Here is a 14,506-nt window from a genome sequence, read left to right as displayed (position 1 = left end):
CTGTGGTGTGATGGTGTACGCTGCTCTGAATGGCTTTACATCTCCTTTTGGAGCAGGGACACCTAAAGAGCAAATGTCTGTTTAATTAATGATTCCAGAAGATCTTCAATGGTGCCCTTAGGAGGGATAGATATATGTGTATATATGTAGGTTACAGAGATAGACAAGGAAATCACAGATAACTAAAAGAAATATATGAGCAAGGATGGTGCATTTGCATAGTTAATTAGAAACCTGCTCTGACAACACAGTATCTGAATGATCAAAGTGGAAACTTATTCCAACCTAAGCTGCAAGTCTCTCCCTCACCTTATGCCTTACCCAAATCTTCACTCCAAGTTACTAACGTGTTCTTCTTGGTACCTAGTAATTTTTGGAGGAACAACTTTAGAAATATCTTTGGCCCAATGGAGGGAGAAGAGCCATCCTCCCTTTTGCTGGCTATTTTACTGAAGATATTTCATATTTTCACGGTGACAAAGCACCTTTCCCTGTCACTTGCTTCCCTAGTTTTTTCTGGAGAAGTCCTAGCATCATTCAGGACATACATGTACAGGCATGTAGTCGCAGACATCTCTGCCCAGGTTGGTCTTATTTTATTAAGTTGAAGCCAATTAAATGATCAAGCAAGAGAAGAATCTTCTGGATGCAAGGATTTCCTATATGGCCTTTTACATTCTTTTCTGTACATTAACTTGAGGTATGTGTACAAATGGATTTGCCTCTCCATATAGCAGCTGTGCAAGGCCATGGTGGTTCCAAATATGCTCTCAAGTACACTAGTATCTGGACCCCTTTAACAAAACCCCTATCCTCTTCTTTTCACGGGGGTTCCTGGATATAGGATTCCAGGAGAAGGAGGGTTTAGGTTATTTCAACCCTTCTACCATAACATTGGCCTGCACTTTGTCCACAACCTGGGAAGATGTGCACAGATGATTGCTGACATTATTGGATTCTGGCCACCCAGATGATCCTCATTCCACAGGGGAAGCTACAATGATTTGCAGAGTTATGCAGTGCTTAGCTTCTAGGAGCCGCCTCTGAGAGGTTATTTATATCCATGTAGTTCACAAATGAAGCTCAAACTTATTTAACTCCTTGCTAATGGGATCATAATTTAATATAAGTGCAAAGAGCAGATTCAATAATGCATACATATAACATTAGGAGTTGAAAGCTGTGAGTCATTTTACTAAGGGCCTAACAATGCTAGTGATTGAAACCTATCGATGAGCATCTGTGCTAAAGTAAGGCAGCAGACCCAGAGGGAACTCTTAATATATGGTTAAAGCCAGTGGCATTTCCACATGATAACCTCTCAAATTAAAAGCAATAGACCCTTTGATTCCACGGGTTGTGAATTTTACTGGTGGCTTTCTGCCAAACTGGACCTCCACTCAACTCACTCCACGCTCCCCCGCCGCTAGAACAGAAATCCAAAACCATTATTGGTTGTGGATTATTTCCCATAATCCAATTTATCTGAGAAGACTTCTTACCCAATTTGTCCCTGATAGAGAAAACAGGCTCAGGGAAGGTGATAAACTTCTGGAGAAGCCAGTTTTAGTTAAAATGTGGCCACAGACCCTTTCTCAAGTACATAATTAGCATTATTCACTTGAAAGCTCTGTTTTAATATCCATTAAAACAACAAGCTATCAAATTTGATTGGGTTTTATTATGTGTAAATATGTTTTCTTTAATTCACTCCAGTGGCACCAAGAGAGGCACACACTGAGAAGAAACAGATCTATACCAGAAACTCACATGAGTGTTTTTGAAGACATCTAGCCCATTTCTCTGGCTCTAGTCACTGAGAGTTCAATCTGATGGGTGCCAGCATCCTCTTCTTTCTCTAATAGCCATCCCTTGATTATGGCTCATAGGAAAATAATCGATCTTAGCTTACATTCAAATATACATTGCAACAAATGGGGCCTATATATCAGATCTGAAATCTGATCTGGTTGCCATGCCAGGGCACACACCACCTTCTTCTAGCACCCTCTTCTAGCACACATCACATCTGCTCTTCCAGTAGTGATGCAAGACAGGATACACTAGCATTCTTTATGTACATGTGTGCATGTATATAAATATAGTATGCTATTGTCTTAGGTCTATATTTTGAGAAACATTTGCTTCAATGCCAGATGAAATTAATCCAAAAGGTGAATCCAGCATTTGGACCACACTTTTGCTACTTTTGACCAATGGGAATCAGCCTCATGTGCCGAGGGCCAAATGCTATACCGCTCTCTAGAAAGTCAAAAGAGAATGGATTTCAATAGTTCTCCATAAAAAAAAATTTGCCCCCACCCTGCTCCACCAACCCCAATTCCCACCCTAACCAAATATATTTCAATTGAATAAAATCTTTCATGTTTCTTTTTCATGGCTGTCCTACCTTTCAGAGATTGTGATTATATAACCTTCTTTCCAAATGAAAGGAAACCAAATAATTTGGTCTTCAGGGGCAGAAAGGGCATAGACACATGCCAATTCACTCTCTGCCACTGCAACAATGTCTTTCCTCTTGGCAATTGCATAATAGCATTCTTACCTTCAAGCTTTTCATTCCTGCTGCTCTTTCTGTTGGTCTGGTGTTGGACATTTGGTCATTATTTGTCAATAAGAAACACATTCATGTTATCAGGATAACACCAAAGGCAAATAATCATATCTTAATCAATCATGGAAACCATGTTAGAGCTATACAATCAATTTTTTTAAACATTAAGAATGGAATAATTAAAAAATGTTTTCTTTCTGAATTACAATTTTTTTCTGGTGGTAGAATTTATTCTTTAATACCATTTGGCAAAATCAATAGTTTTGGCAGCCACTGGACTGGTTCAGTTCTTAAGGCAACAGGTCCCTTGCTTGAAGCAGACGCTTGAGAGAAAGTGAGGATTTGCTCTTGGGAGGAAGACCTGAGTAAGTTCAAGGAGCAAATTTAGTCACTATCAGGAAAGAAAACTGTCAGGTTCTTCATACTTCCAGGAGTCAGTACCAGCACAGAAACATGCAAACCAACGAAGAGTGTAATATACTCACCCTAATCCTTGATCTCAAACCAGAGTCTTGGAGATTCACAGGAACTTCTGCTAAGACCCAGGAAGTGCCTTCGATCTGTAATGATTCTTGCCTACACACATAACAGTGTCATTAAAGAGCCATTGGGATCCATTTTAACTTTGAGTATCCAAAATGTCTACCTTTAGGGATGGCTCCTGCCAAGAAAAGGTCCATTTTTTGTTGTAGTAAAGGTAGATGTAGATTCTTATTCGTTACCCAAGTCCCAAGAATGTCAAAGAATTCTGGGTGTGGAAGAGAAGGGATTAAGAGATGGTAGCAAAAGAGAGGAGAATTGTAGACATACATGGAAGAAGAATAAGTACATACAAAACTGAAGATCTCATTTATACATATGGGAAATACAGTACAACCTCATTCATCTATGCACCACCAAATATGAAAATCAGGGAATTTGGAAATGGGATGTCTTAAAGTATCACTTTTTTCTTTCTCTGAATAGAAGACTTTCTAAGCAAACAAATGTGATTTAAAAAAAAAAATTGTTAAGATAGGGAGGAAGAACATGTCTGAATTAATTTCTTTCTTTCTTTCTCTCTCTCTCTCTTTTTGAATTTCATAAGAGAACAAACTCTTTTTAGGTACTTTAAAAGCACCACATGAAAGGAAACACAACTAATTTCAACTGCAGGCATTTTTTTGAATCTATTTAAACAAATTACTTAAGTTTTTTCCCAGCATCATGTTGGCCAGTTTATTTTATTCCATATGTTTCTGAAAATAGTAAAAGTACATTTCTCTATGATTACCAATAAGTCTTAACAAGCATGCTACCATTTATTTAAATAGTGGAAGTTTAGCTTCATAGCCCATCCTCCTCCTTCATTTCCCCATACGCCTTACAAGTTAAGACACCCTCCTATTGTACAATTCTCATTGCAGTCAAGGGGTTCAGAATGGTCCCCTTTAAACTTTCTGTTCCCATGTTCCCCAAAACACACAGCATGTGTAGATTTTCACCTTGAAAAAATATAGACACTGGGAATCTATTTAAATCCTTGGGTAGAACTGAATGCTGATAAGGTAAGGTAGGGTAGGGTTTGTAATAACTTATCACCTCAGTCATAAATAGCTTGTTGCACTAACCTGATCCCCTCTGATATGGTAAGGCTAGATGGGAAAGCCAAACTGGCATGCTTTATCCAAGATTAAGGGAATGAAGTAGGGTGGGTGTAACCTGTGGACTTGGGCCACATGTGGCCTTCTGGATCTCTGACTGTGGCCTTTTGACTGAATCCAAATTTTACAGAACAGATTCTTTTATTAAAAGGGGTACAGAATAGAAAGATGAAGATCTTCTTGCCTCCTTTTGGTGGTTAAAAAAGAACAATTTTGAAATCAGAAGGCCACAGTTTCCCTACCTTGGTAGAGGATCAAAAGAATGTGAAAGTTTGAGGCCACAGGTAGCTGTGGAAATGCAGCAGATAAATCCCCATTCTGAGGTGGTGCCTGTGGCTCAGTGAGTAGGGTGCTGGCCCCATATACCAGAGGTGGCAGGTTCAAACCTGGCCCCGGTCAAAAACTGAAATCCCCATTCTGCTGTGATTTACAGTGACAGACTTTCATTGGCTATGTCACAAAACCCTGGTGATCAGGGTTTATTGCTGAAACAACCTACTGGTTCTTAATTACATTTTCACACCTATCGTAATAAAGCACTGACACAGAAGGGTGATGTGAGGGTTAAAAATTCCCAAACCACAGCTTGAATTTACATGATCCTTGTCTGTGCATTTACAGTCCATCAGGAAAGGATCATGGCTGCTTTGTCTAGGCCCTATTAGTCCAGGTTTGGGAAATTGGTAAAGCCAATGAGTATTTTGATTCCAGCCTATAGGACTGGTTCAAGGGCTGCCTCAGTGATTAACCTTGTTCTCAATTCCTTGTATTCAAAAAATAGAACAAAATAAATAAAATATCTATTTCATGAGTTTAAGCTCAGGCACCTTTACAACAGCCTGAAAAGTTGCTGGTTCTTTCTGTAGTTTAACAACTTTTCTAGAATAGGCTCAGAATGTGTAATGCTTCATGCCAGGGGGGAGAAAGTCAACAGTTTAATATAATTGCCCATTTATCTTTATTTAAAGGTTGCAGGAGAGAGACAGAGAGATAAATAATACAGGTACTTCTCCCTCTCCTGGTTTCAGAGATAATAGGTATGAAATGTTTTTGAAAAAGTAAAAGCACTCATAAATGTCAGACTTTGTGATTATTGTCATTTTGAGTAATCAGTACTGAGGGCTGGAATGACTTATATATGCCATTTGCTTAGTAACCAAGGTAGTTGAGAATGAACCTGATTCTTATGGAAATGTATCACATGCAATCAGATTCACATTGCTCATTGGATGAGTAGATGTGATAAATTGCCATCTGCAATATTATCACAAGAGGTATCCCTGAAAGTCAGCAGAGATTTGTGACAGCATTAGCTGTGTGACCTTCTCAAAGTCACCAGCATCTCTGGATCTCACTTTCTCTGTGAAATGATGGTATATTCCACAGTCAATTGTCAAGTGAACTGAGGATAGGATACAATGAAGAAGCCTAATTCTCAAGCCATTTTGCTCAACTCGGTGAAGTAAAACCTCACTGATTTGGACTAATAGAAGGGAAGGATTGTCTGAATGTGTAAAGCAAGTTCTGAATTACAGAATAGGCTTGAAAAATGACAGTTTTATTACTTTAAGTCCATTTTATAATTCAAACGGACTATAAAACATTGCTTTAGTGGAAGTCCTCGTGAGAACTACTTTAGCAGATTAAATTTATAATGAATCTGATTATATCTAATAAGCGCTTCCAACATTTGAAAAAGGATTTGTTCTCTTAAGAAAAAAATCAACTGACAGTCTAAATTCTTCATTTGCTTAACAAACCTCTCTTGTTCTCATCCCTGATAATATAAACTTGTAAGCTGGTCCCTATCTAGTTCATCACAAATTATTAATTAGAGGGCTCCAAATTAATGAGGTTTCACTCCCATTTCTGTCTCCTCCATTTATTTGTTTTTAGCATCACCACTAAGTAATGGTGAAATAGATTCAAGTTCATCTCTTGCCCCTTCTCTTGCCCACTCTCAGAAAACAGCAGGTAGCAAGAAGGAAGAAGATAAAGGCAAGCTCCTTGGTAATCCAGAAATGGATAAGCAATCGTTGGATATGCAGCATTGATCATACTATTATCCACAGTTGAGAAAGGGGTTGACTTATTTCATAAGATTGGCTGGAGGAATGAACAAATAAAATAATTTGATAGATGCCTGTAGGTAGCACTATGGTCAGAGAAGTTGGAAACATTTAGAATCTACTAACATAGTTTTCTATTTGCATATCAAAATTCAGATAATCTGGAAATTGTGAGGTGGCAATAAAGTTACTTGATAAAAACTTTGCAGCGGTACCAGCTGAGGGATAAAAAAAGCTTGATTGCTGGTTGTAAATCACAAATAGCTGGTCTAAAGTTTGGGGGGGTCTTCATATCCCAACATATCTGGGTGAAAAGTAAAAATTCAGCCAAATACATGCAGATTTTTTTTTTGTTTGTTTATGTAACATCAAACGTCTGGTTATTTGAAAACTTCTGGACACTTGGCATCATGTGGATGTTTTAGAGTCATCTTGCTATAGTCCATGGCTCCTTTTTTAACCATGTTGAGTGTGAATGATGAATTTGTGAGAGCAATGCATCCAATCCAGCTCAATTTTCATCCTGCAACTCACTTCAATGATACAATTAGATTCTCCGTGCTAATAGCATGAGAAAAAGACCAGAAAGAAGGTGCTAAATACTTTGGGCATCAGGTTAGCCATTGTAAAAATCAAATGAGCCAAAAGCTTGGCTAAATTGTCAATGTCATCAGTTCACATTGGTAGGAAAGAAAGTTACTGCTTTTTGACATATAGTAAAACCTTGATTAATTGGAATCCATAAGGAATGAATGGAATTTTCAATAAGAATAGTCATTTTGTTTCATGCTTGGCTAATAATATTTTTTTCTTAAAATGCTTGTATCCACTTTCTTGCCTTAGGGAAGCAGCCTCTAAGGTCTGAGGGTCAATCCAGATGGAGAGAAGATATAGGAGAAAGAGCTGAATGTGATCTAACCACAGGTCATCTCTTGGTGATTTAAAAAAAAATCAGTTCCTTGCGGTCTTCTTTTTTTGGGTACTATTGCTGCTTTCTCATCAATATGAAGCACTTGGGGGTCAATTCAGTTAGTTGGGGTACTGGTTAGGTGAGTTCTGGTTAATCAAGGTTTTACAATGAAAGGCCATGCCAAATGCCTGGTAAGGTTATATGCTGAAGAAAGTTGGTTTTAAATTTATTTCTTTGAAAGTGCTCTGGATCAGTGTTTCCAAACCCATATTATACTGCAGACTGGCAAACGAACTTTTCCATAAGGGTCCTGGGGGATGGAGAGGGAAAGAGAGGAGCAGAAGTGCAACCATTGTCTCTGAAGGAGAAAAGTTTTGGCTTGCCTGTCTGTTGGTCTGTGGTTGGGAAACACTGTTCTTCACTTTAAGATGCCCATAGGATCTTGGTCGTATAAGAGCTGATCTTACATGCTTCGATATAATTCTCATGCCTCTTGGGCCATGGAGGATCCTGTTTTCAGGTCTGTCCTGTACTTACCCAACATGTCTTTTTTCCATGACTTGGTATTATGTCTTCTGAGCTTGTCCCTATTTCTTGTTGCTTGGATGATGGCTATTCATTCATTCTAGCCTTGAAGAGTGTGAGGAGCCAAAGGAAAGCCAAGTAATGTGCATTTTCTCATGATGACAGCCTGGATAACAATTAGACCTACCTGAACCAAGAACACGGCTAAAGAGAAGCCAAATCAGGGATTTATACACACACAGTATCACAGTTAGGCGACGCACCTGCTTAAATACACAAAATGTCTTTGCAAAGTCTATATGGGATGGACTATTGAAGAAAGACCCCATTTAACTTGAAACCGAGCTTCTTCTTTGGCTTTCAAGTTGAGTAGGGCCTGCTTAAATGGGCTATCCCATACAGAGACCAACATCTCATCACTCATACACATAATTGAAGAAGCCATCCTGACTCAACCAACCAACCTCTGTGAGCAACCATCACATCCTAGGAAAAAAAAAAAATCTTTATCCTGATTTTTCAGTAGATGGATCTGATTTCTTACACAACTCAACTGAGGCAGGCGGGGACAGTCTCACAGGAAAGCCTTGGGCTCTTGAAAGCCTAGGGCATTTAAACCCACTTCATGGCCTTCATAAGGCAACCAGTCTGGCATGTGAGGGAGGGGAAGGGGTGTGGATGGGGAGCCTCTGTCTGGGAGTTTAAGAAGGGACCCGAGTTAGATCAAAAATGTGGGCAGTGTGCTAAAGTCTTTCTCGTTCTCAAAGCTGCCAGGCAGGGGAATAACCTGGTCATTCCACTTTATGTGTGAGTCTGGTGCTCTCTCCTCAATAATAAGATAACAGTCTTGCCGATTACTCGTCACTAAGGGTACCCGGTTGTGGTGACATTGAGGCTGACCTTGGAGTCACCGCCCCCGCTGCCGCACTCTCCTTTGTCGTACCACCATTTGTTTTTCAATTTGTCCAAGAGGCCTTGCTCATTCAGTTTTAATACTGCCAGGTTAACAGCATTTCTTGAAACGATAAAACATAACTTGTAAGAAAATGCACAAATGCTTAGGAAATCGTTAACGTATAAAAAAGGAGCACAAGAGGACAAATTGGCTAAATTTCACAGAACGTGGAGCTATAAAAATGTCTGTACAGCAAATACAGGGTTAAATATTGGAAGGTGGCATGGAGGATAACATTTGCTCAAAACTGAAGTGTGCGGGACGGGGAAATTGTCTTTGAGAAAAAAAGTAACAAGAACACCACATCCATGCAATTAACATTCGTCACATATGGCACCATAACTTGGCTTTTACCATTTAAATTGAAAAAGCCGTTGAACTGTAAAATTAAAACAGCAACAAACAGTCAGAGAGGACAACACAGAGAGAGAACATTAAAAAAATGGATGCATTAAATAGATGAAACCATAATTTACCGTCTTATTTAACTCCATGGAATATTGTAGATTTTAAACTTTTAAGTTACCTCAAAATCCACAAGAAAGAAAATGACAACAAAATGCATCAGGGTAGGTGGAATACTATAACAACACGGATATTGTTATATTATTCCACCCACCTTAATGCTGAGCCTTTAGGGGTTGCCACACCATAGCCTTTGGAATCCAGATTTCCACCAACTTTCATCGTATCACAGGGTTTTCTCTGCTCAATGTACTCATTCATGGTTGACTCCAGCAGGAAGGCGAACTTTCCCTTGGACTTTCGTACTCGGGCCACTCCGTCTGCTGTTGTTTTGGTAAACACAGATGGCTCTGCTGATTTCATGTAAGACCACATTTTCTCGTACACAGCAATTTTGGATCTCTGCACCAAAAAGAATAGAGTTCTTAGAGCTGCCAGATATTCAGTCTGGAAGAGGCCTTAGTGTGGTAGTTTATTTATTTATTTATTTATTTATTTTTTCCTGGGCTTAAGTGATTCTCCTGCCTCAGCCTCTCAAGTAGCTGGGACTACAGGCGCCCACCACAACACCCAGCTGTTTTTTTTGTTGTTGTTGCAGTTCGGCCGGGGCCGGGTTTGAACCCGCCGCCCTCGGCATATGGGGCCGGCGCCCCACCGACTGAGCCACAGGTGCCGCCTAGTGTGGTAGTTTTCAAACCTTTTTGATTACAATCCACCATAAGAAAAACATGTTACAGTGCAATGTAGTAGACACATTCATACATGTGTAAACATGTTTTTGAAATAGGTTTCTCAAAACCACCCTCACCCTTGCTACATGTGATGTGCTCTAATATCTTCTATTCTTATTCACTTAAAAAATGTTGCTCAGCACCCACTACATATTGATAGATTTCATGGTGCCACTAATTGGTTGCAATTTGAAAAACACATTTTTAGTTGAATCTTCCTCTTAAAGAAATCTCCCTACAATAAACCTGGCTTGGTAGCTCACACCTATAATCTTAGCACCCTGGGAGGCTGAAGTGGGAGGATCACTTGAGCTTAAGAGTTTGAGACCAGCCTGTGCAAGAGCAACTAAAAATAGAAAAAAAAATAGCCAGGTGTGGTGGCAAATGCTGGTAGTTCCAGCTACTTGTGAAGCTGAGGCAGGGGGATCTCTTGAACCAAGAGTTTGCTGTGAGCTAGGCTGATGCTAGGGCACTCTAGCCTGGGCTGAAGAAAGAAAAGGAGGGAAAGAAGGGAGGGAGGGAGGAAGGAAGGAAGGAAAGGAAGGAAAGGAAGGAAAGGAAGGAAGGAAGGAAAGAAGGAAGGAAGGGAGGAAGGAAGGAAGGAAAGAAGGAAGGAAGGAAGGAAGGAAGGAAGGAAGGAAGGAAGGAAGGAAGGAAGGAAGGAAGGAAAAGAAATCCTCCTTCAACACCCTGCTATGCGTTTATCCTATACCTGCCCAACAAAAGACCATTGAAAGGGAACGTATAACAATTTTACTCAGCCCACTCTAGCATGGGATGTCAATTACTATAAGAAAATACTTCCTTATTATGAGCTGATCCCTTTAGTACTGTCTGCTAGAACTTTGTAAAGCAATTTTTTCCCTTGTTTTGCATGAGAATTCTTCAAATATTACAAGACTTTTACTATGTGCTCCACCCACATCTCTTCATCAGGTAAAACTCCATCAGAACTCTCACAACTTTGGTCTTTCAACCGTAGGCACATTCTAGTTGGTGATATTTCTTAAATTGGAGTGTCTGGAAATAAATACAATACCCCAGATAAATGCAGATCAGAGTGGAAAAAAAACAAAACAAAAACAAAAAACCTTGTTTGCTTCTTGTTATTGGAGCATTGTTTTCTATCAATGGTGCTGGAGTTTGCATTACTGTATTTAGTCATTTATCTATTCTTTCAACAAATATTTATTGAACATCTGCTATGGATAAAGCATGCTGCTGGGGGTATGAAAAGTATCATAGAGTGAATAGAGTCCTTTATTTAACTCAGGTTGAAGCCAACCCCAAACGTCTAGCTCTTTCTACCAAACTAAGTCTCCCATATCTTTATCTTTTTGAATTTTGCCTTTAATCCCATTAAATTTCATCTCAATTCAGGTGGTCCTTAGAATATTTACTAAATGTTTACTGTATGACTAGCCTTATGTTAGTCATTTTGGAGAATATAAAGGAAGTGTAGACTCAATGGCCTCAGAACTTCCAATTTCGTGAGAGCTAGGTCCTTAGAAATTAAAACCCCAGAGAAAAGTCTTAAGGCAATATTTGACCAGAGGTGAGATAGCATAGCAGACATCATAAAAATACACCATGGTTTCAAGTATCCTTTGATGGGGTTTCCTGGCCCCCAGTGCAACTTTTTTTGACTATTTTAGTTACTTTTCTCTGGATTTCAGGCAGCTGCATTGTAATTTTCTTGAGGCCTGCTTGGACCTGCCCAAATAATTCCAAGGGTCTATAATACCCAGAGCTATCACTATGAAAATTAAGCATTGTATTTATGGCAATCAGATCCTCACAGAGGCACTCACTGAATCACTGCAACTGTTCACTGAGCTAGAAACATGCTTTATTTGCATAAAGCACAGCAAAAAGTAGCCAGCATGGCTGAAGCTGAATGAGCAAAAGGGAGAATGGTAAGGAATAAGATCTAATCAATAGATCTTATAAGGCCCTATAGGTCATGATAAAAAGTTTGGATTTATTCTATATGTTACAGGCAACTATTGGAAGATTTTGAGGGGGTGTGTGATAAGATATGATTTAAATTTTTAAAGGATTACTCTGAATGCTTTATGGAGAATAGACTATAAAAAGGGTCAGAATGGAAGCAAGGAGATTAGTTAGGAGGCTATTCTGGTAGTCCAGGGGAGAGATGACTGTGGCTTGGACTAGAGTGGGAGTGATAGAGGTGGAGAGTAGGGGTTGGATTCAAAATTGCTTTGGGGAAACAAGCAAACAACCTCTACTGATGGACACCTTCACCTAATGGTCCTATAGACACTTTCAGATTAAACATTTTCAACCCAAACTTATTATCATCTTTGTAAAGTCTGACTCTCCTTCTAAATCCTATCAGTAAATCACCTAACATCCAAGCTAGAAGGTTTGGTTGATAAAACAATTTCTAAGTATTGTAATGAAATATATTGTTAATGACTTACTTTATTTTATTTCAGTAGAATTTCCTAGTCAGATGTCCAAAGAATTTAAAAAAGTAAATAATTTAGATACACAGAAAGATATAAAAATAATTAAGAACACTTGTGTACCTGCCACAATGCTTAAAAAAATGAAACACTGTGAAGTTAGTTGAAGTCTACTTATCTTTTCCTCCACAATTGCTAATTGTAAAGTAACCAATATAGTGAATTTGATTTTTATTATTCCCTGGTACCTCTTTATACTTTTACTGGAACAAACATATTTCCTTTATAATGGCTGTATATGGCATGTCAATCTATGGATGTACTATATTCTATTTACCCAATCTCTTTTTTTAAGGGCTCTTAAATCAGTTCCAATCAATACTCAACACTGTACTGGGCATGTATTTTTGTGCATTTTAAAACGTGGTATATTGTGTTCTTCATCTTGGCCCAATCGGACCTGAGTATGAGGTTGGGATTAGGGTGTAGTATTTGGGCAGGCTTCAGGCCTATTTGTCTCTTAACTATTTGCAAACAGGCCATTGCTTCCAAAGATAAATTTGTAAGTCAAGGGTAAAAGGGTCCATGAATTCTGATCTAAGTGCACTATAATTTGAATTCATTTACTTCATCATTTACTTGAGCTCTTTGATTGCTGATACAGGTTCAAAGGTTTATTCCTTTAGGTAATGATGCATTTCTAGGAGAAGAAATAGAAGTGCTTAAAGCAGACCCTTTAAATGTGTGTGTTGTACATGCAGCAGATATTAATGAATGCAGTAAATGACAAGTTAGTTAGTGGCAGAAATGATTGGGCTCTGGGGTTGATGATTAAATTCTGAAAGAGGTTAGAAGAGGGGAGAGGAAATGGCTCATAAGTGAGAGAAATTAAGCTGGAAAATTTATCTTTCTAACTAGTATTTAAGTGACAGTATAACATTTAGACCCAAAAGAAGAAAAAAAAATCACTGGCATTTTCTTTTCTTTTCTTTCTTTTTCCAATCTGTCTTATTTTGGCTGAAATACCAAAGGCAATAAAAGGGATTTAATCTTAGCTCAATCATGTGGGAGAAATTAAAAAAATTACAGGCAGGATGTATAATAACAAGTTCATTTTTCTCCAATCTGGTACAATTCATTTCTTTCATCCCACAGAGCACCATTTTGTATCTAAGAAGGAAGAAACAACAGTTATACAGAGAGGCCATGAGGAATTCTCATAGCACTGTTAGGTAATTAGCAAATGAAATGCAAAGGAGAAATACATTAATGGAGGAGGAACAGATTAACCCAAAACAGCAGATAAGGTAGAGCCCTAGCATTAATGGATTCAACAGTAATAGTACCAACTATTTGTAATACATCATGACAGTCAAAGATATGAGGAAATTTGTCTTTTTGTTAAAGTAAAAATTTGAAACTTGGGCCCCGTGAAAGAAGGCCACCACTCGTACCTTGTATTGCTTTGCAGTGGTGTTGGCCACACCTAGTCACTGTATACACAGTAGTTTCCTAGGGATAAAAGGATTCTTCTGAAGACCTCGGTAAGTATGAGGTAACTATAGTGCAGTGGATAAGAATGTAGAGTCAGACTGCTTGGCTTTGAATCCTACTTTCCAGGTACATAATTATGTGTCTCAATTTCCTTATCCATAAAATGGGATAATTTTTTAAAAAGTGTCTCATTAAGAGGTTTATTGGGAAAGCCTGGCATATAGGAAGCAGTGAAAAACATTAAGTATTTTTATAGCAAAAAAAAAAAAGCCTAATTTGTTTTAGTGGCAGAAGTTATCTTAATAGCATTATAAATTACTATACTTCAGTACAGTAATGGAATCATTACTTCATTTTATGAAGGAAATCATATGCTTAAATATTATTTACGTATTTGGGTCTCCAAACATATCCCTATTGAATGCCCCTAGTCTGCCATCAATAAAAGTTGTTATCATTTGGCTTGGGATTTTAAAAATTTTCTTGGTGGAGGAAAATGAGTAGGATGGAAAATTTCCCTTTTAAATTTATGTTTTATAGTTTAGTTGAGGTTCATACATTAATATCCTCATTAACTAGAACACTGCTATTGGGGAAACTTGGTGAATACAATTTTCTATTTTCCTATGAGTAAAATAGAATATCCACTTCATCAATAGGCCATCCAGTTGGAGTCAGTAGAGTAAGAGAATTTTAGAGCTAGAAGGCAC

The 14,506-nt window shown here is 38.4% G+C and overlaps 1 protein-coding gene across 3 annotated transcripts in view; it reads right to left on the bottom strand.

Annotated features, from left to right (window-relative positions):
• Positions 1–14,506, bottom strand: part of GRIA3 (glutamate ionotropic receptor AMPA type subunit 3) — a 354,742-nt gene that overhangs the window by 15,019 nt on the left and 325,217 nt on the right. For 2 of the 3 annotated variants that reach the window (XM_053579897.1, XM_053579896.1), the window contains one exon: positions 9,297–9,544. In XM_053579897.1, coding sequence (XP_053435872.1) covers positions 9,297–9,544 — 248 coding nt within the window. Of the gene's footprint in view, positions 1–8,622; positions 8,738–9,296; positions 9,545–14,506 lie in introns of all 3 variants that reach the window. The other variant, XM_053579898.1, reaches the window with a different exon arrangement.

The sequence above is a fragment of the Nycticebus coucang genome, chromosome X (genome assembly GCF_027406575.1).
Source record: "Nycticebus coucang isolate mNycCou1 chromosome X, mNycCou1.pri, whole genome shotgun sequence".
Classification (NCBI taxonomy): Eukaryota; Metazoa; Chordata; class Mammalia; order Primates; family Lorisidae; genus Nycticebus; species Nycticebus coucang.
This window is presented reverse-complemented; position numbering and strand designations above follow the sequence as displayed.